General features: G+C 43.3%; 2 protein-coding genes across 2 annotated transcripts in view; one reads left to right on the forward strand and one right to left on the reverse strand.

Annotated features, from left to right (window-relative positions):
* The window catches only part of LOC120023697 (zinc finger protein 585B-like), a 58,252-nt gene that overhangs the window by 13,655 nt on the left and 24,149 nt on the right, over positions 1 to 20,448 (forward strand). The gene's annotated exons all lie outside the window — the stretch shown is intronic.
* LOC120018482 (gastrula zinc finger protein XlCGF57.1-like) lies at positions 3,816 to 14,736 on the reverse strand. Its single transcript, XM_038961718.1, has 7 exons — positions 14,696 to 14,736; positions 13,926 to 14,123; positions 8,575 to 8,751; positions 6,873 to 7,103; positions 6,174 to 6,383; positions 5,874 to 6,089; positions 3,816 to 5,475 (listed from the first exon to the last, which is right to left on the reverse strand). Exons 2-7 carry the CDS (start codon positions 14,023 to 14,025, stop codon positions 4,508 to 4,510), a joined length of 1,902 nt encoding a protein of 633 aa, XP_038817646.1. The 5' UTR covers positions 14,026 to 14,123; positions 14,696 to 14,736; the 3' UTR covers positions 3,816 to 4,507.

A 20,448-nucleotide genomic window follows, 5' to 3' on the forward strand; every position in this document is an offset into this window, starting at 1 on the left:
TTGAGATTAGGACATTGAGAGATTAGATCTTTTTCAGGTAACTTGTACCTTCCCACCTGCCACAGCAGACACTGCCAGTACTCAATTACAGTAGCTACTGTGGGTCTCTCTACTTTGAAACACAAGTCTACAGTGTATTGCCAAAAAATTCCATACCACTGAACAACTTCAAACAAACTCTGACCTGTCTAACGAGAGAAACTGATTAAAGAATCCCACAGTACCCAAACACCCTCTCTCTCACATACAGTACCAGTCACAAGTTTGGACACACCACATTCAAGGGTTTTTTCTTTATTTTTTACTATGTTCTACATTGTAGAATAATAGGGAAGACATCAAAACTATGAAATAACACATATGGAATCATCTAGTAACCAAAAAAAGTGTTAAGCCCTCTTCTGTTGCTGTCCCCTTAGTCTTCTATGCACTGCATAACTGTGTGTACATGTGATTTTGGAGTCCCTTCTGGCAAAGAAGTCTTTTTTGTTGTTGTTGTTGATTAGAACACGATCTCCCAGAATCCCCAGCTCTCATTGGTAGTCCCTGCTGAGACTTTGTGGCAACTAGTGACAACCCAACAGAGTCGGGAAGTTTGAGACTGTGGATGCGGATGCGATAACAGTTATGGACAAGATTGAAGATGATTCGATTACATTTTTTGCAACAATGTCTCCAGAACAGGTACAAAAAATATTATACACTGGGTATATTTCTCGTTTTTAGATTGTGTAATAAAAAATATTCACCTTGTCAGCCAGAAAGGTAGCTAATGTTAGCAATGGCAAGGTAGCTAGCTAGCCAACTTCGCTAGCTAGCTACATAGTTGATGATAGCTACCGTGAATTATTCTAAAAATGGATTAGATTGTTTCTTCTCAATCTCAATACCCCGTACTGACAAAGCCAAATTATTATTATTATTTTTAAACATTTAAGCACATTTATAAAAAATAACAGAAATACCTTATTTACATAAGTATTCAGACCCTTTGCTTTGGGACAAGAAATTGAGCTCAGGTGCATCCTGTTTCCATTGATCATCCTTAATATTTCTACAACTTGGAGTCCACCTGTGGTAAATTCAATTGATTGGACATGATTTGGAAAGGCACACACCTGTCTATATAAGGTCCTACAGTTGACAGTGCATGTCAGAGCAAAAACCTAGCCATGAGGTCGTGGGAATAGTCCGTAGAGCACCGAGACACTATTGTCGAGGCACAGATCTGGGGAAGGGTAGCAAAACATTTCTGCAGCATTGAAGGACCCCAAGAACACAGTGGCCTCCATCATTCTTAAATGGAAGAAGTTTAGAACCACCAAGACTCTTCCTAGAGCTGGCCGCCTGGCCAAACTGAGCAATCAGGGGAGAAGGGCCTTGGTCAGGCAGGTGACCAAGAACCCAATGGTCACTTTGACAGAGTTCCTCTGTAGGGATGGGAGAACCTTCTAGAAGGACAACCATCTCTGCAGCAGTCTACCAATCAGGCCTTTATGGTAGAGTGTCCAGACGGAAGCCATTCGTCAGTAAAAGGCACATGACAGCCCGCTTGGAGTTTGCCAAAAGGCACTTAAAGGACTCTGACCATGAGAAACAAGATTCCCTGAATGCCAAGCGTCACGTCTGGAGGAAAGCTGGCACGATCCCTACGGTGAAGCATGCTGGTGGCAGAATCATGGTGTGGGGATGTTTTTCAGCAACAGGGAGACTAGTCAGGATTGAGGGAAAGATGAACGAAGCAAAGTACAGAGATATCCTTGATGAAAACCTGCTCCAGAGTGCTCAGGACCTCAGACTGGGGTGAAGGTTCACCTTCCAACAGGACAACGACTCTAAGCAAACAGCCAAGACAACACAGGAGTGCCTTCGGGTCAAGTCTTTGATTGTCCATGAGTGGCCTAGAGCCCGGTCTTGAACCCGATCAAACATCTCTGGAGACCTGAAAATAGCTGTGCAGCGACGCTCCCCATCCAACTTGACAGAGCTTGAGAGGAACTGCAGAGAAGAATGGGAGAAACTCACCAAATACAGGTGTGCCAAGCTTGTACCGTCATACTCGAGACTGTAATCGCTGCCAAAGGTGGTTCAACAAAGTACTGAGTAAAGGGTCTGAATACTTATGTAAATGTGATAGTTTTATTTAATACATTTACAAAAAAAATTGACAAATAAAAAATCTGGTTTTGCTTTGTCATTATGGGGTATTGTGTGTAAATTGATTTTTAAAAATGTTTTAATCCATTTTAGAATAAGGCTGTAATGTGGAAAAAGTCAAGGGGGCAGACATGTCAATAGGTGCCAGCCATGGTGAGTGGAGACTAGAGGTCGACCGATTAATCGGAATGGCCGATTTCAAGTTTTCATAACAATCGGAAATCGGTATTTTTGGGCGCCGATTTGCCGATTTAAAAAATATATATATATTATTATTATTATTTATTTTTTACACCTTTATTTAATCTTTATTTAACTAGGCAAGTCAGTTAAGAACACATTCTTATTTTCAATGACGGCCTGGCAGAACGACAGATTTTTAACCTTGTCAGCTCGGAGGATCCAATCTTGCATTGCACTCCACGAGGAGCCTGCCTGTTAGCGAATGCAGTAAGCTAAGGTAAGTTGCTAGCTAGCATTAAACTTATCTTATAAAAAACAATCAATCAATGACTGTCATTGCTCCAATGTGTACTTAACCATAAACATCAATGCCTTTCTTAAAATCAATACACAAGTATATATTTTTAAACCTGCATATTTAGCTAAGAGAAATCCAGGTTAGCAGGCAATATTAACCAGGTGAAATTGTGTCATTTCTCTTGCGTTCATTGCACGCAGAGTCAGGGTATATGCAACAGTTTGGGCCGCCTGGCTCTTTGCGAACTAATTTGCCAGAACTTTACGTAATTATGACAACATTGAAGGTTGTGCAATGTAACAGGAATATTTAGACTCATGGATGCCACCCGTAAGATAAAATACGGAACGGAATAAACGTTTTGTTTTCGAGGTGATAGTTTCCGGATTAGTCAAAGGTATATGGTTTAGAGAGAAATAGTCGACGCGTTATAATTCCTGTAATAACTTGCGGCTGAATTTGAAAGGGGTTCCTTCGTTATTTTACCGTTCATGTCTTCCATAGAGAATGTCTTGATCTACTTCAAATAAGGTCTGTGTTTCGTGCAGGCTTAAACCGCCTCGACGTTTTGATACCCGTGTAAATCTCACTAGGATAAGGTAACGTTTGTCAACATATTTTCATAAATCCACAACAATTTTTTTTATCTTCGCTTATATTTAGCCAATATTGATCAGAGTTACCTTGTCCGAATGGATATCTACACAGTTATAAAATTGGCAAGGTGTAAGCCTACACGAAACACAGACCTTATTTTAAGTGAATCTAAAAAATATCCTATGGAGTAATTGAAGGAACCAGATTTTGCTAGGTGTCATGGGAATTATGACTCGCACTTTGGTTGTCAATTCTTACCATGCCCATTATTAAAATAGGATTTCCTGCATATAGAAATTAAAGTTTTTGTTTTCAACATTCATCACAGGTAACTTAAACTCTATTTTTATTCAAACAGTTGAGAGTATTTGTCTCCTAAGCAGACTCTTCAGTATCATTGTCACTTCAGAGCTGTGTGCGTGTGTGTATTTATGTATTATATTAAGTTAAAATAAAAGTGTTCATTGTTCATTCAGTATTGTTGCAATTGTCATTATTACAAAAATGTGTGTGTGTATGATATATATATTAAAAAATAATTTAAAAAAAAAGTAAAATCGGCCGATTAATAGGTATCGGCTTTTTTTGTCCTCCAATAATCGGTATCGATATTGAAAAATCATAATCGGTCGACCTCTAGTGGAGACATCATGTCAATAGCCACCAGCCATGGTGAGTGGAGACATGTCAATAGGTGCCAGCCATGGTGAGTGGAGACATCATGTCAATAGGTGCCAGCCATGGTGAGTGGAGACATCATGTCAGGTTTGGATTTATTATTGTCATAATGCATATTGTGTCATATCCTGCCATACATAATCATATCATCCTGTCAATTCATATCTGACATTAAGATTCTCTACAGAAACTTTATTGAGGTTGTATCTTACAGACTGAATAGCTAGTGGTTAGTTTAGTGATAGCGGTTAGTGATACAACCTCAGTTTCTGTAGAGTATCACTAAACTAACCACTAGCTATTCTGTCATGGTGAGTGATGTCTACTGGCACATTTAGAGTACAATTACATGGATGCATGTTGGGGACTTTTATTTTGAAAAAAACATGTCCTCAATGGGAGCAGCAGGTAAAACCACCAGCAGGCCTCGACTGTTTCTCAATTAATCATTCCCCGATTCCTCACATTCTTTCTCTTAGCCTCCTCCTCAAAATGCAATGGAGAATAAAGTCAGAGAGGGACCTTGGAACTTCTCCTCTATTACAGTTGAGAGGAGCGAGGAATCACAGACAGACAGTCTTTTCTCCCGTCAAACTAGACGGTCGTCTCTTTCATATGTTTCTGTTGGTGTGTCTTTAGTGCTTTGGGTACAATGAACCCTTTCCCACACAGGCTACAGACGTACGGCTTCTCCCCTGTATGAAACCTCCTCATGTGCACCTTCAGACTCCCAGAGGTGGTGAACCCCTTATCACAGACAGTACAAGTGTACGGTCTCTCTTTAGTGTGCTTGATCTGATGCACTCTCAAGTTCCCCGACTGGGCAAAACTTTTCCCGCATATGGCGCAGACGAAGGGTTTCTCTCCGGTGTGTGTTCTCTGGTGACTCTTTAGATCCCCATCTCGTAGGAACATTCTCCCGCAGTACGAGCAGCAGTACTTCTTTTCCAGGCTCTTGTAGTGCATTCTCGCGTGCACCTCCAGCCTTTTCATGTCCGGGAAAGTCTTCCCGCACTCGCACATGTGGTGGCGGACCTCTTCCATGTGTATCCTCTTGTGTTTCTTCAGGCTTTCGCTTCGGGCAAAACGTTGGCTACACACAGAACACCGGTGCGGTTTTTCCTGGGTGTGGATCAGTATGTGGGTCGCCAAGGACGTTTTCTGAGTAAAGCCCCTCCCGCAGTAGGAGCAGTGGAGGAGGTTCTCCCCTGTGTGGATCGACCGGTGGGTCTTCAGGGTGTAGAAGTGGGTGAACGTCTGGCCGCATTGGTCACAGAGGTACGGTTTCTTGTTGTTGTGTGTCTGCTTGTGCTCCCTGTACTCCAACAGGTTGCCAAAGCTCTCTGGGCACTTGGAGCAGTGGTACGGTTTCTCTCCTGTATGGGTGCGCTGGTGAGTCTTTAGGTCCTGCAGCAGAGTGAAGGTCTTCCCACATGGTTGGCAGATGTGCTTGGTCTTCTCTCCTGTGTGGATCGTCACATGAATGTTCAAGTCGTCAAGCTTCAAGAAACTCTCCTCGCAGACAGAGCACTGGTGGGGTTTCTCTGTGCTGGCGCCCTCTCCTGTTTTAATGACAACATTACAAACGTTAAAACACAAAGACGGAAAGGAGAAATGAATTGGCGCAGAGAGGAGAAATGAATTGGCGCCGACAGGAGAAATGAATTGGCGCCGAGAGGAGAAATGAATTGGCGCCGACAGGAGAAATGAATATGAATTGGCGCCGAGAGGAGAAATGAATTGGCGCCGACAGGAGAAATGAATTGGCGCCGAGAGGAGAAATGAATTGGCGCCGACAGGAGAAATGAATTGGCGCCGAGAGGAGAAATGAATTGGCGCGGAGAGGAGAAATGGCACCGTTGCAGAAACAAAGTGTTTGTTATTGGAAACGATCTGGTAGTCCATCCCTGTTTCTGTTTACTTCAGTTTCCTAGTGAACACGACTCAGGGTCTCTCTTACCTTTGTGGATCACCTGGTGTCTCTTCAGGTCCTGGTATCGCAGGAAACACTTCCCGCAGACGGAGCACTGGTGGGGTTTCTTTCCGCTGTGCGTCATTGTGTGCGTCTTCAGGCTGCTGGCTGCAGTGAACCTCTTACCGCACTGGGAGCAGAAATACGGCTTCAGCTCCTGGTCAGGGTCCCCTGGGCTGTCAGGGTCAGAGCTGGTGCCCTCTCCTGTTTCAATGACACCATTAGAAGGGTTTAACGCAGGAGGAGAATGATGAGGAAAGCACAACTCCAACCGGGTGTTCCTCTCACCTTTATGGGTCACCAGGTGTCTTTTAAGGTCGTAGGGTCGAAGGAAGGCCTTGCCACAGACGGAGCACTGGTGGGGTTTCTCTCCGCTGTGGATCTTCATGTGTGCCTTAAGTCTGAAGGCTGCGGTGAACCTCTTCCCACACACAGAGCAGGGGAACGGTCTCTCCGGATCTCGTTCCCCTGGGCTGTCTGCGTCAGAGTTGTTGCCCCCTTCAATGACAACATTACAGGGGTTAAAATGCTGCACTGTCAATAAATGACCGTTTATTACAGACTAATACACATATAAATACCCAGCTAATTTACGGAAAGAGGCACTGGTGTGGATATGTTGATGTTTCTTCAAGTCACCTGTCGTCCAGCAGAGATCTCAGGGTCCTGTTCATTACTGCAAATTACTGTTGCAAAATGTTTTGCAAACGGAAAACAAGTGTACTATTATTGGATACTTCCTCCCACTTTGGCCCATTTGTTTCTGTTTGGTTCCTAATGAATATGACCCAGGTGTGTGAGCAGAGACTTCAGGGGTGTATTCACTAGGAACAAAAATGGAAGCAAACAGAACAAAATGGAGAGGGACCTACCTGAATATGTCCAATAGAATTTTTGCACATTTTTTTTTTTTTCTTTCGGAGTTAAAGTTTTCCGTTGCAAAACGTTTGCTACAGTGTGCGACTCGTGAGAGAGACACCAACGCACCTTTGTGGATCTCCTGGTGTCTCTTGAGGTCCTGGGACAGCAGGAAACACTTCCCGCAGACGGAGCACTGGTGGTGTGTCTCTCCACTGTGCTTCTTCATGTGAGACTTCAGTAAAGGTGCTGTGGTGAACCTCTTGCCACACTCTGAGCAGAGGTACAGTCTTTCAGGGTTCGGGTATGGCTTCTGCCCTTGTTCGGGATCCCCTGAGCTGTCAGAGTTGGCGCTCTCTCCTGCTTCAATGACGACATCACAGGGTTTAAAACACATAGAGACAGAAGCGAGAACAGCAAGGACACATACAGTAGACTTACACCCTATGGTAACTGTCCTCTATAATCACACCCTATGGTTACTGTCCTCTGAGCCTCTATAATCACACCTTATGGTAACTGTCCTCTGAGCCTCTATAATCACACCTTATGGTAACTGTCCTCTGAGCCTCTATAGTCACACCCTATGGTTACTGTCCTCTGAGCCTCTATAGTCACACCCTATGGTAACTGTCCTCTGAGCCTCTATAGTCACACCCTATGGTAACTGTCCTCTGAGCCTCTATAGTCACACCCTATGGTAACTGTCCTCTGAGCCTCTATAGTCACACCCTATGGTAACTGTCCTCTGAGCCTCTATAGTCACACCCTATGGTAACTGTCCTCTGAGCCACTATATTCACACCCTATGGTAACTGTCCTCTGAGCCTCTATAATCAAGCCCTATGGTAACTGTCCTCTATAGTCACACCCTATGGTAACTGTCCTCTGAGCCTCTATAATACACCCTATGGTAACTGTCCTCTGAGCCTCTATAATACACCCTATGGTAACTGTCCTCTGAGCCTCTATAATACACCTTATGGTAACTGTCCTCTGAGCCTCTATAATCACACCTTATGGTAACTGTCCTCTGAGCCTCTATGGTAACTGTCCTCTGAGCCTCTATAATCACACACTATGGTAACTGTCCTCTGAGCCTCTATAGTCACACCCTATGGTAACTGTCCTCTGAGCCTCTATAGTCACACCCTATGGTAACTGTCCTCTGAACCTCTATAATCACACCCTATGGTAACTGTCCTCTGAGCCTCTATAATCACAACCGGTCGTACAGTACTGTTTCCGTTGAATTCAACGATGCACCGTTCTGTCATTCTGAACACAATCCTGGGCTTGCAAAGGTCATGTTCTACCAACGAGCCACACAGGACAGTCTTCCAGCAGAGAGGTGTTTCTCTCACCTTTGTGCACCACCTGGTGTCTCTTCAGAACACATAGCCACACAGGACAGTCTTCCAGCAGAGACTATGTTTCTCTCACCTTTGTGCACCACCTGGTGTCTCTTCAGAACACACAGCCACAGGACAGTCTTCCAGCAGAGACTATGTTTCTCTCACCTTTGTGCACCACCTGGTGTCTCTTCAGAACACATAGCCACACAGGACAGTCTTCCAGCAGAGAGATGTTTCTCTCACCTTTGTGCACCACCTGGTGTCTCTTCAGAACACACAGCCACAGGACAGTCTTCCAGCAGAGACTATGTTTCTCTCACCTTTGTGCACCACCTGGTGTCTCTTCAGAACACATAGCCACACAGGACAGTCTTCCAGCAGAGACTATGTTTCTCTCACCTTTGTGCACCACCTGGTGTCTCTTCAGAACACATAGCCACAGGACAGACTTCCAGCAGAGACTATGTTTCTCTCACCTTTGTGCACCACCTGGTGTCTCTTCAGAACACATAGCCACAGGAAACGCTTCCCGCAGACGGAACACCGGTGTGGTTTGTCTTCGCTGTGGATTTTCACGTGGATCCTCAGGCTGGTCGGCGAGGTGAACGTCTTTCCACATTCAGAACAGTGGTACGGTCTGTCTGAGGTGACTGCTTTAAGGACAACATTACAGAGGTTAAACAGAACAGTGGTACGGTCTGTCTGAGGTGACTGCTTTAAGGACAACATTACAGAGGTTAAACCGCTGCAGGGCACAGAGGAGAGAACAGCCCACCAGCACATACAGTATTAAGCATCTACAGGCAATTCCATTTTAACTGAATGGAGAGTTTTAAAAAAAATCATGTAAAATGTATGCTCTACAAAAAAACATAGATTTTTAACAAACATACAACTCTATGCACAAGGGCTACGTTTACACTGAACATTTTACAACAACAAAAAACACATTTACTAGAAGAACTATGAGGATGCAAAAGTTTGGTAACAGAATTTCAGTAAAATCTCCGTCAGTTATTTATGTGACCACGTTTTCTTAAAATCTCTGCATAAAAGAATGGCGTGTCAGTTATGACAGGACACCTTGAGTTTGAAAGAAGTGAGTCAAGTGGATTAACACCCGATAACAGATTTCTCCAAAAAGGTGTAAATATGCAACATCCTACTACATATGTGGGTATTGTTCTACACACTGGCTATTATTTAATCAGCTCCGCAGCAAAACCACATTTGGTTCATCCGAAGCGAACCAAATCTGCACAAATGTTTTAAAAGTTTGGATATCAAAGCACAGTAGAGTTCAGTAGAGTATAGTAGAGTATAGTAGAGTTCAGTACATTATAGTAGAGTTCAGTACAGTATAGTATAGTAGGGTACAGTATAGTAGAGTTCAGTGCAGTAGAGTTAGGTAGAGTTCAGTAGAGTATAGTAGAGTATAGTAGAGTACAGCATAGTAGAGTTCAGTGCAGTAGAGTATAGTACAGTAGAGTTCAATAGAGTATAGTAGAGTTCAGTAGAGTATAGTAGAGTACAGTAGAGTTCAGTGCAGTAGAGTATAGTAGAGTACAGTATAGTAGAGTTCAGTGCAGTAGAGTATAGTAGAGTACAGTATAGTAGAGTTCAGTGCAGTAGAGTATAGTAGAGTACAGTAGAGTTCAATAGAGTAGAGTAGAGTTCAGTGCAGTAGAGTATAGTAGAGTACAGTAGAGTTCAGTGCAGTAGAGTATAGTAGAGTACAGTACAGTAGAGTTCAGTGCAGTAGAGTATAGTAGAGTACAGTACAGTAGAGTTCAATAGAGTATAGTAGAGTTCAGTAGAGTAGAGTATAGTAGAGTTCAGTGCAGTAGAGTATAGTATAGTAGGGTACAGTATAGTAGAGTTCAGTGCAGTAGAGTTAGGTAGAGTTCAGTACAGTAGAGTATAGTGGAGTATAGTAGAGTTCAGTACAGTAGAGTATAGTAGAGTACAGTATAGTAGAGTTAGGTAGAGTTCAGTACAGTATAGTAGAGTTAGGTACAGTTCAGTAGAGTTAGGTACAGTATAGTAGAGTTCAGTAGAGTGTAGTATAGTATAGTAGAGTTCAGTAGAGTACAGTATAGTAGAGTTCAGTAGAGTATAGTATAGTATAGTAGAGTTCAGTACAGTATAGTAGAGTACAGTACAGTACAGTAGAGTTCAGTAGAGTACAGTATAGTAGAGTACAGTATGGTATAGTAGAGTTCAGTACAGTAGAGTATAGTAGAGTACAGTAGAGTATAGTAGAGTACAGTACAGTAGAGTTCAGTAGAGTACAGTATAGTAGAGTACAGTATGGTATAGTAGAGTTCAGTACAGTAGAGTATAGTAGAGTACAGTAGAGTATAGTAGAGTACAGTATAGTAGAGTTCAGTAGAGTACAGTAGAGTTAGGTACAGTATAGTAGAGTTAGGTACAGTATAGTAGAGTTAGGTACAGTATAGTAGAGTTCAGTAGAGTACAGTACAGTATAGTAGAGTACAGTACAGTAGAGTATAGTAGAGTACAGTACAGTATAGTAGAGTTCAGTAGAGTACAGTAGAGTATAGTAGAGTACAGTAGAGTATAGTAGAGTACAGTATAGTAGAGTTCAGTAGAGTACAGTAGAGTTAGGTACAGTATAGTAGAGTTAGGTACAGTATAGTAGAGTTAGGTACAGTATAGTAGAGTTCAGTAGAGTATAGTAGAGTCCAAAATTGATTTTTGATACTGTCGCAAAGCTATCTAAAAAGCAGCATTCCCCAAGAGAGGATGGCTTTCACTTCAGCAGTGATACATTTATGAACTTCTTTGACGAAAAAATCAGTATAATTAGAAAGCATATTAGGGACTCCTCTTTAAATCTGCGTATTCCTCCAAAGCTCAGCTGTCCTGAGTAACACTGCCAGGACCTCGGATCAAGGGAGACACTCAAGTTTTTTTAATACTATATCTCTTCTTGACACATTGATGAAAATAATCATGGCCTCTAAACCTTCAAGCTGCATACTGGACACTATTCCAAATAAACGACTGAAAGAGCTGCTTCCTGTGCTTGGCCCTCCTATGTTGAACATAATAAACGGTTCCCTAACCACCGGATGTGTACCAAACTCACTAAAAGTGTCAGTAATAAAGCCTCTCTTGAAAAAGCCAAACCTTGACCCAGAAAATATATAAAACTATCGGCCTATATCGAATCTTCCATTCCTCTCAACAGTTTTAGAAAAAGCTGTTGCGCAGCAACTCATTGCCTTTCTGAAGACAAACAATGTATACGAAACGCTTCAGTCTGGTTTTAGACTCCATCATAGCACTGAGACTGCACTCGTGAAGGTGGTAAATTACCTTTTAATGGCGTCAGACCGAGGCTCTACATCTGTCCTTGTGCTCCTAGACCTTAGCGCTGCTTTTGATACCATCGATCACCACATTCTTTTGGAGGTATTGGAAACCCAAATTGGTCTACACGGACAAGTTCTGGCCTGGTTTAGATCTTATCTGTCGGGAAAGATATCAGTTTGTCTCTGTAGATGGTTTGTCTTCTGACAAATCAATTGTAAATTTTGGTGTTCCTCAAGGCTCCGTTTTAGGACCACTATTGTTTTCACTATATATTTTACCTCTTGGTGATGTCATTCGGAAACATAATGTTAACTTTCACTGCTATGCGGATGACACACAGCTGTACTTTTCGATTAAACACGGTGAAGCCCCAAAATTGCCCTCCCTGGAAGCCTGTGTTTCAGACATAAGGAAGTGGATGGCGGCAAATGTTCTACTTTTAAACTCGGACAAAACAGAGATGCTAGTTCTAGGTCCCAAGAAACAAAGAGATCTTCTGTTGAATCTGACAATTAATCTTGATGGTTGTAAAGTCGTCTCAAATAAAACTGTGAAGGACCTCGGTGTTACTCTGGACCCTGATCTCTCTTCTGACGAACATATCAAGACTGTTTCAAGGACAGCTTTTTTCCATCTACGTAACATTGCAAAAATCAGAAACTTTCTGTCCAAAAACGATGCAGAACAATGTATCCATGCTTTTGCCACTTCTAGATTAGACTACTGCAATGCTATACTTTCCGACTACCTGGACAAAGCACTTAATAAACTTCAGTTAGTGCTAAACACGGCTGCTAGAATCTTGACTATAACCCCAAAATGTGATCATATTACTCCAGTGCTAGCCTCTCTACACTGGCTTCCTGTTAAGGCAAGGGCTGATGTCAAGGTTTTACTGTTAACCTACAAAGCATTACATGGGCTTGCTCCTACCTATCTTTCCGATTGTGTCCTGCCGTACATACCTACACGTACGCTACGGTCACAAGACGCAGGCCTCCTTAATGTCCCTTGAATATCTAAGCAAACAGCTGGAGGCAGGGCTTTCTCCTATAGAGCTCCATTTTATGTAATGGTCTGCGACTACTATGATTTCCCATTATAGTCTATTCAATTGCAGAAATTCTGTTAACAATTTTTTTTTTGGGGGGGTGGGTCAAAGAATTTAGAATTCATAAACAGAATTGATATCAGTAAAAACACTAACTAATTGGTAGGTCTACATTTACTTCAAGATATGTGTTTTTTTTTTGGAAACTGAATCTCAAGGCACAAGGCAACGTTTCAGTAAAATGTATCCAAAACTAAATATAAGTGTTGATATTAGTTGGCAGGGTTTTTACTTCAATATTATTGTGTTTTGATGTATTTCTGATATCTACCAGAAAAAGTCTTAGAAGGTGTTTTTTAAGACCCCTTGTCCATCCAATAAGCCTTTGCTTATTCACATTTTTGGGGATGGAAAATGGTTTAAATGTATGTATGCCTTAATTTCTTAAAAATATAGACTCTTTGCTTTCATTTGACACACAATTTGACATGCTCCAATGAACTTCACGTTGGTGCTCATGGGTCATTTTACATGGAAATGGACCTACACCATAAAGATCAACTTATTTAACTGATAAACAGGTGCACTGGTGTGGAGACGTTGATTGACAGTGTTCCAACAGAGAGATGTGTGTTAGGGGAGACGCCAGGTGTGTTCCAACAGAGAGATGTGTGTTAGGAGAGACGTCAGGTGTGTTCCAACAGAGAGATGTGTGTGAGGAGAGACGCCAGGTGTGTGAGGAGCGACGCCAGGTGTGTGAGGAGCGACGCCAGGTGGGTGAGGAGCGACGCCAGGTGGGTGAGGAGCGACGCCAGGTGGGTGAGGAGCGACGCCAGGTGGGTGAGGAGCGACGCCAGGTGTGTTCCAATGGAGAGATGTGTGTTAGGAGAGACGCCAGGTGTGTTCCAACAGAGAGATGTGTGTTAGGAGAGACGTCAGGTGTGTTCCAACAGAGAGATGTGTGTTAGGAGAGACGTCAGGTGTGTTCCAACAGAGAGATGTGTGTGAGGAGCGACGCCAGGTGTGTGAGGAGCGACGCCAGGTGGGTGAGGAGCGACGCCAGGTGGGTGAGGAGCGACGCCAGGTGGGTGAGGAGCGACGCCAGGTGGGTGAGGAGAGACGCCAGGTGGGTGAGGAGCGACGCCAGGTGGGTGAGGAGCGACGCCAGGTGGGTGAGGAGCGACGCCAGGTGGGTGAGGAGCGACGCCAGGTGGGTGAGGAGCGACGCCAGGTGGGTGAGGAGCGACGCCACGTGTGTGAGGAGCGACGCCAGGTGTGTGAGGAGCGACGCCGGGTGTGAGGAGCGACGCCGGGTGTGAGGAGCGACGCCGGGTGTGTGAGGAGCGACGCCGGGTGTGTGAGGAACGACGCCGGGTGTGTGAGGAGCGACGCCAGGTGGGTGAGGAGCGACACCACGTGTTTGGGTGTCTCTCTTACCTTTGTGGATCATCTGGTGTCTCTTCAGGTCTGTGGATCGTAGGAAGCGCTTCCCACAGACGGAGCACTGGTGGGGTTTCTCTCCGCTGTGTCTCTGCATGTGAGTCTTCAGGCTGCTTGGTGCAGTGAACCTCTTACCACACTGGGAGCAGAGGAACGGTCTCTCTGTCTGAGCTGAGCTGGCACCCTCTCCTGTTTCTATAACAACATCACAGGGGTTAAACACAGGAAGAATGCCTGGATACAGCCCTTAGCCGTGGTATATTGGCCATATATCACAAACTCCAAGCTGCCTTATTGCTATTATAAAATGGTTACCAACGTAATTAGAGCAGTACAAATAAATGTTTTGTCATACCCGTGGTATACGGTCTGATAAACCACAGCTGTCAGCCAATCAGCATACAGGGCTTGAACCACCCAGTTTATTATACTGTATACAACACTATGCATTGGTATGTAGAAAGGGAAGATGACTCCTCTAATACCCCTATTTAATTTAAACTGATCAGGAGTTATTTGTTTAGGGGGCACAGTTTAGTACATACAAGAATGACAGCTATAAGCAGTCACTCAGCCCTCTGGGCCCTTCTCAAAGGTAGTGCTCTATATAGGGAACTGGGTTCCATGAAACTGGTCTCTGATGTTCTGATCAGTGATTACCTGGTTGGTCCTGTCCCCAACCTCCCCTCTGTCCCAAACCTCCTTAGTCATCTGAAACTGGTCTCAATATACTGTAGCTCCCTCTGGATGTTCTGATCAGTGATTACCTGGGTTGGTCGTATCCCCAACCTCCTCCTCCTCCTCTCCATCTTCCTCCTCTCCATCCCCCTCCTCCTCCTCCTCTTCTTCTCTTTTAACAGTAACAAGTCCTGTAAAACGTCAAACCAAAAGATCTAAAACACTTTATAATATAAATGCCCCTCCCCCATCAGTACTCCACCAGAGGGAGCTCTGACTTGGTTCCCTGTAGAGTCAACAGCTCCTTGGGGGGGGGGGAAACACATTCAGGTACTCTGCTGTAGTTCTGTGGAACTGAACCTGTAAAGTGGCACTTAAGAAATATCTGAAAAGTAACGTAAATGGTGTGATTAAGGGGGTAGGCTATTCTTTCAAGAGGTGACTCTTAAAACGAGCACCTCTGTGCTGTTAATTGTTCTAAGTTGTTGTAATATATATTTGTAATTGATGATACTGTTGTTTTAAATTGCATTGGGAGTAATGTGTAAATCCACCTGCCATCTCACAGGACCACAATGGAAATAAGCCTTTAGACTTTAGTGTTTTTATCCTGAATAATTGTTCATGTTATGTCATGTTGTGTTATGTCGTGTTATGTCATGTTATGTCATGTCGTGTTATGTCATGTTATGTTGTGTTATGTCATGTCGTGTTATGTCATGTTGTGTTATGTCATGTTGTGTTATGTCGTGTTATGTCATGTTATGTCATGTTGTGTCATGTTATGTCATGTTGTGTTATGTTATGTCATGTTGTGTTATGTCATGTCATGTTATGTCATGTTGTGTCATGTCGTGTTGTCTTCAGCTGGAGCAGACTACTACTTTTAATTACCTAATAAATTAAAATCAATCAAAATTCACATAATAAGGTCTTGGGATAATAAATACATCTATTCTATTCCCTGGCTAGTGTACTTTATTACCTGGGTTAGCCAGATCTCCTCCTCATCTATTCTATTCCCTGGCTAGTGTACTTTATTACCAGGGTTAGCCAGATCTCCTCCTCATCTATTCTATTCCCTGGCTAGTGTACTTTATTACCTGGGTTAGCCAGATCTCCTCCTCATCTATTCTATAGTGGCTAGTGTACTTTATTACCTGGGTTAGCCAGATCTCCTCCTCATCTATTCTATAGTGGCTAGTGTACTTTATTACCTGGGTTAGCCAGATCTCCTCCTCATCTATTCTATTCCCTGGCTAGTGTACTTTATTACCTGGGTTAGCCAGATCTCCTCCTCATCTATTCTATTCCCTGGCTAGTGTACTTTACTACCTGGGTTAGCCAGATCTCCTCCTCATCTATTCTATAGTGGCTAGTGTACTTTATTACCTGGGTTAGCCAGATCTCCTCCTCATCTATTCTATTCCCTGGCTAGTGTACTTTATTACCTGGGTTAGCCAGATCTCCTCCTCATCTATTCTATAGTGGCTAGTGTACTTTATTACCTGGGTTAGCCAGATCTCCTCCTCATCTATTCTATTCCATGGCTAGTGTACTTTATTACCTGGGTTAGCCAGATCTCCTCCTCATCTATTCTATAGTGGCTAGTGTACTTTATTACCTGGGTTAGCCAGATCTCCTCCTCCTCTATTCTATAGTGGCTAGTGTACTGTATTACCTGGGTTAGCCAGATCTCCTCCTCATCTATTCTATTCCCTGGCTAGTGTACTTTATTACCTGGGTTAGCCAGATCTCCTCCTCATCTATTCTATAGTGGCTAGTGTACTTTATTACATGGGTTAGCCAGATCTCCTCCTCATCTATTCTATTCCCTGGCTAGTGTACATTTATTACCTGGGTTAGCCAGATCTCCTCCTCATCTATTCTATAGTGGCTAGTGTACTTTATTACCTGGGTTAGCCAGATCTCCTCCTCATCTATTCTATTCCCTGGCTAGTGTACTTTATTACCTGGGTTAGCCAGATCTCCTCCTCATCTATTCTATAGTGGCTAGTGTACTTTATTACCTGGTTTAGCCAGATCTCCTCCTCATCTATTCTATTCCCTGGCTAGTGTACTTTATTACCTGGGTTAGCCAGATCTCCTCCTCATCTATTCTATAGTGGCTAGTGTACTTTATTACCTGGGTTAGCCAGATCTCCTCCTCATCTATTCTATTCCCTGGCTAGTGTACTTTATTACCTGGGTTAGCCAGATCTCCTCCTCATCTATTCTATAGTGGCTAGTGTACTTTATTACCTGGGTTAGCCAGGTCTCCTCCTCATCTATTCTATAGTGGCTAGTGTACTTTATTACCTGGGTTAGCCAGATCTCCTCCTCATCTATTCTATTCCCTGGCTAGTGTACTTTATTACCTGGGTTAGCCAGATCTCCTCCTCATCTATTCTATAGTGGCTAGTGTACTTTACTACCTGGGTTAGCCAGATCTCCTCCTCATCTATTCTATAGTGGCTAGTGTACTTTATTACCTGGGTTAGCCAGATCTCCTCCTCATCTATTCTATTCCCTGGCTAGTGTACTTTATTACCTGGGTTAGCCAGATCTCCTCCTCATCTATTCTATAGTGGCTAGTGTACTTTATTACCTGGGTTAGCCAGATCTCCTCCTCATCTATTCTATTCCATGGCTAGTGTACTTTATTACCTGGGTTAGCCAGATCTCCTCCTCATCTATTCTATAGTGGCTAGTGTACTTTATTACCTGGGTTAGCCAGATCTCCTCCTCCTCTATTCTATAGTGGCTAGTGTACTGTATTACCTGGGTTAGCCAGATCTCCTCATCATCTATTCTATAGTGGCTAGTGTACTTTATTACCTGGGTTAGCCAGATCTCCTCCTCATCTATTCTATTCCCTGGCTAGTGTACTTTATTACCTGGGTTAGCCAGATCTCCTCCTCATCTATTCTATAGTGGCTAGTGTACTTTATTACCTGGGTTAGCCAGATCTCCTCCTCATCTATTCTATTCCCTGGCTAGTGTACTTTATTACCTGGGTTAGCCAGATCTCCTCCTCATCTATTCTATTCCCTGGCTAGTGTACTTTATTACCTGGGTTAGCCAGATCTCCTCCTCATCTATTCTATAGTGGCTAGTGTACTTTATTACCTGGGTTAGCCAGATCTCCTCCTCATCTATTCTATTCCCTGGCTAGTGTACTTTATTACCTGGGTTAGCCAGATCTCCTCCTCATCTATTCTATAGTGGCTAGTGTACTTTATTACCTGGGTTAGCCAGATCTCCTCCTCATCTATTCTATTCCATGGCTAGTGTACTTTATTACCTGGGTTAGCCAGATCTCCTCCTCATCTATTCTATAGTGGCTAGTGTACTTTATTACCTGGGTTAGCCAGATCTCCTCCTCCTCTATTCTATAGTGGCTAGTGTACTGTATTACCTGGGTTAGCCAGATCTCCTCATCATCTATTCTATAGTGGCTAGTGTACTTTATTACCTGGGTTAGCCAGATCTCCTCCTCATCTATTCTATTCCCTGGCTAGTGTACTTTATTACCTGGGTTAGCCAGATCTCCTCCTCATCTATTCTATAGTGGCTAGTGTACTTTATTACCTGGGTTAGCCAGATCTCCTCCTCATCTATTCTATTCCCTGGCTAGTGTACTTTATTACCTGGGTTAGCCAGATCTCCTCCTCATCTATTCTATTCCCTGGCTAGTGTACTTTATTACCTGGGTTAGCCAGATCTCCTCCTCATCTATTCTATAGTGGCTAGTGTACTTTATTACCTGGGTTAGCCAGATCTCCTCCTCATCTATTCTATTCCCTGGCTAGTGTACTTTATTACCTGGGTTAGCCAGATCTCCTCCTCATCTATTCTATAGTGGCTAGTGTACTTTATTACCTGGGTTAGCCAGGTCTCCTCCTCATCTATTCTATAGTGGCTAGTGTACTTTATTACCTGGGTTAGCCAGATCTCCTCCTCATCTATTCTATAGTGGCTAGTGTACTTTATTACCTGGGTTAGCCAGATCTCCTCCTCATCTATTCTATTCCCTGGCTAGTGTACTTTATTACCTGGGTTAGCCAGATCTCCTCCTCATCTATTCCCTGGCTAGTGTACTTTATTACATGGGTTAGCCAGATCTCCTCCTCATCTATTCTATTCCCTGGCTAGTGTACTTTATTACCTGGGTTAGCCAGATCTCCTCCTCATCTATTCTATAGTGGCTAGTATACTTTATTACCTGGGTTAGCCAGATCTCCTCCTCATCTATTCTATTCCCTGGCTAGTGTACTCTATTACCTGGGTTAGCCAGATCTCCTCCTCATCTACTCTATAGTGGCTAGTGTACTTTATTACCTGGGTTAGCCAGGTCTCCTCCTCATCTATTCTATAGTGGCTAGTGTACTTTATTACCTGGGTTAGCCAGATCTCCTCCTCATCTATTCTATAGTGGCTAGTGTACTTTATTACCTGGGTTAGCCAGATCCCCTCCTCCTCTATTCTATAGTGGCTAGTGTACTTTATTACCTGGGTTAGCCAGATCTCCTCCTCATCTATTCTATTCCCTGGCTAGTGTACTTTATTACCTGGGTTAGCCAGATCTCCTACTCATCTATTCTATAGTGGCTAGTGTACTTTATTACCTGGGTTAGCCAGATCTCCTCCTCATCTATTCTATAGTGGCTAATGTACTTTATTACCTGTGTTAGCCAGATCTCCTCCTCATCTATTCTATAGTGGCTAGTGTACTTTATTACCTGGGTTAGCCAGATCTCCTCCTCATCTATTCTATTCCCTGGCTAGTGTACTTTATTACCTGGGTTAGCCAGATCTCCTCCTCATCTATTCTATAGTGGCTAGTGTACTTTATTACCTGGGTTAGCCAGATCTCCTCCTCATCTATTCTATAGTGGCTAGTGTACTTTATTACCTGGGTTAGCCAGATCTCCTCCTCATCTATTCTATTCCCTGGCTAGTGTACTTTATTACCTGGGTTAGCCAGATCTCCTCCTCATCTATTCTATTCCCTGGCTAGTGTACTTTACTACCTGGGTTAGCCAGATCTCCTCCTCATCTATTCTATAGTGGCTAGTGTACTTTATTACCTGGGTTAGCCAGATCTCCTCCTCATCTATTCTATTCCCTGGCTAGTGTACTTTATTACCTGGGTTAGCCAGATCTCCTCCTCATCTATTCTATAGTGGCTAGTGTACTTTATTACCTGGGTTAGCCAGATCTCCTCCTCATCTATTCTATTCCATGGCTAGTGTACTTTATTACCTGGGTTAGCCAGATCTCCTCCTCATCTATTCTATTCCATGGCTAGTGTACTTTATTACCTGGGTTAGCCAGATCTCCTCCTCATCTATTCTATAGTGGCTAGTGTACTTTATTACCTGGGTTAGCCAGATCTCCTCCTCCTCTATTCTATAGTGGCTAGTGTACTGTATTACCTGGGTTAGCCAGATCTCCTCCTCATCTATTCTATTCCCTGGCTAGTGTACTTTATTACCTGGGTTAGCCAGATCTCCTCCTCATCTATTCTATAGTGGCTAGTGTACTTTATTACATGGGTTAGCCAGATCTCCTCCTCATCTATTCTATTCCCTGGCTAGTGTACATTTATTACCTGGGTTAGCCAGATCTCCTCCTCATCTATTCTATAGTGGCTAGTGTACTTTATTACCTGGGTTAGCCAGATCTCCTCCTCATCTATTCTATTCCCTGGCTAGTGTACTTTATTACCTGGGTTAGCCAGATCTCCTCCTCATCTATTCTATAGTGGCTAGTGTACTTTATTACCTGGTTTAGCCAGATCTCCTCCTCATCTATTCTATTCCCTGGCTAGTGTACTTTA

The sequence above is a fragment of the Salvelinus namaycush genome, chromosome 2, assembly GCF_016432855.1.
Source record: "Salvelinus namaycush isolate Seneca chromosome 2, SaNama_1.0, whole genome shotgun sequence".
Lineage (NCBI taxonomy): Eukaryota > Metazoa > Chordata > Actinopteri > Salmoniformes > Salmonidae > Salvelinus > Salvelinus namaycush.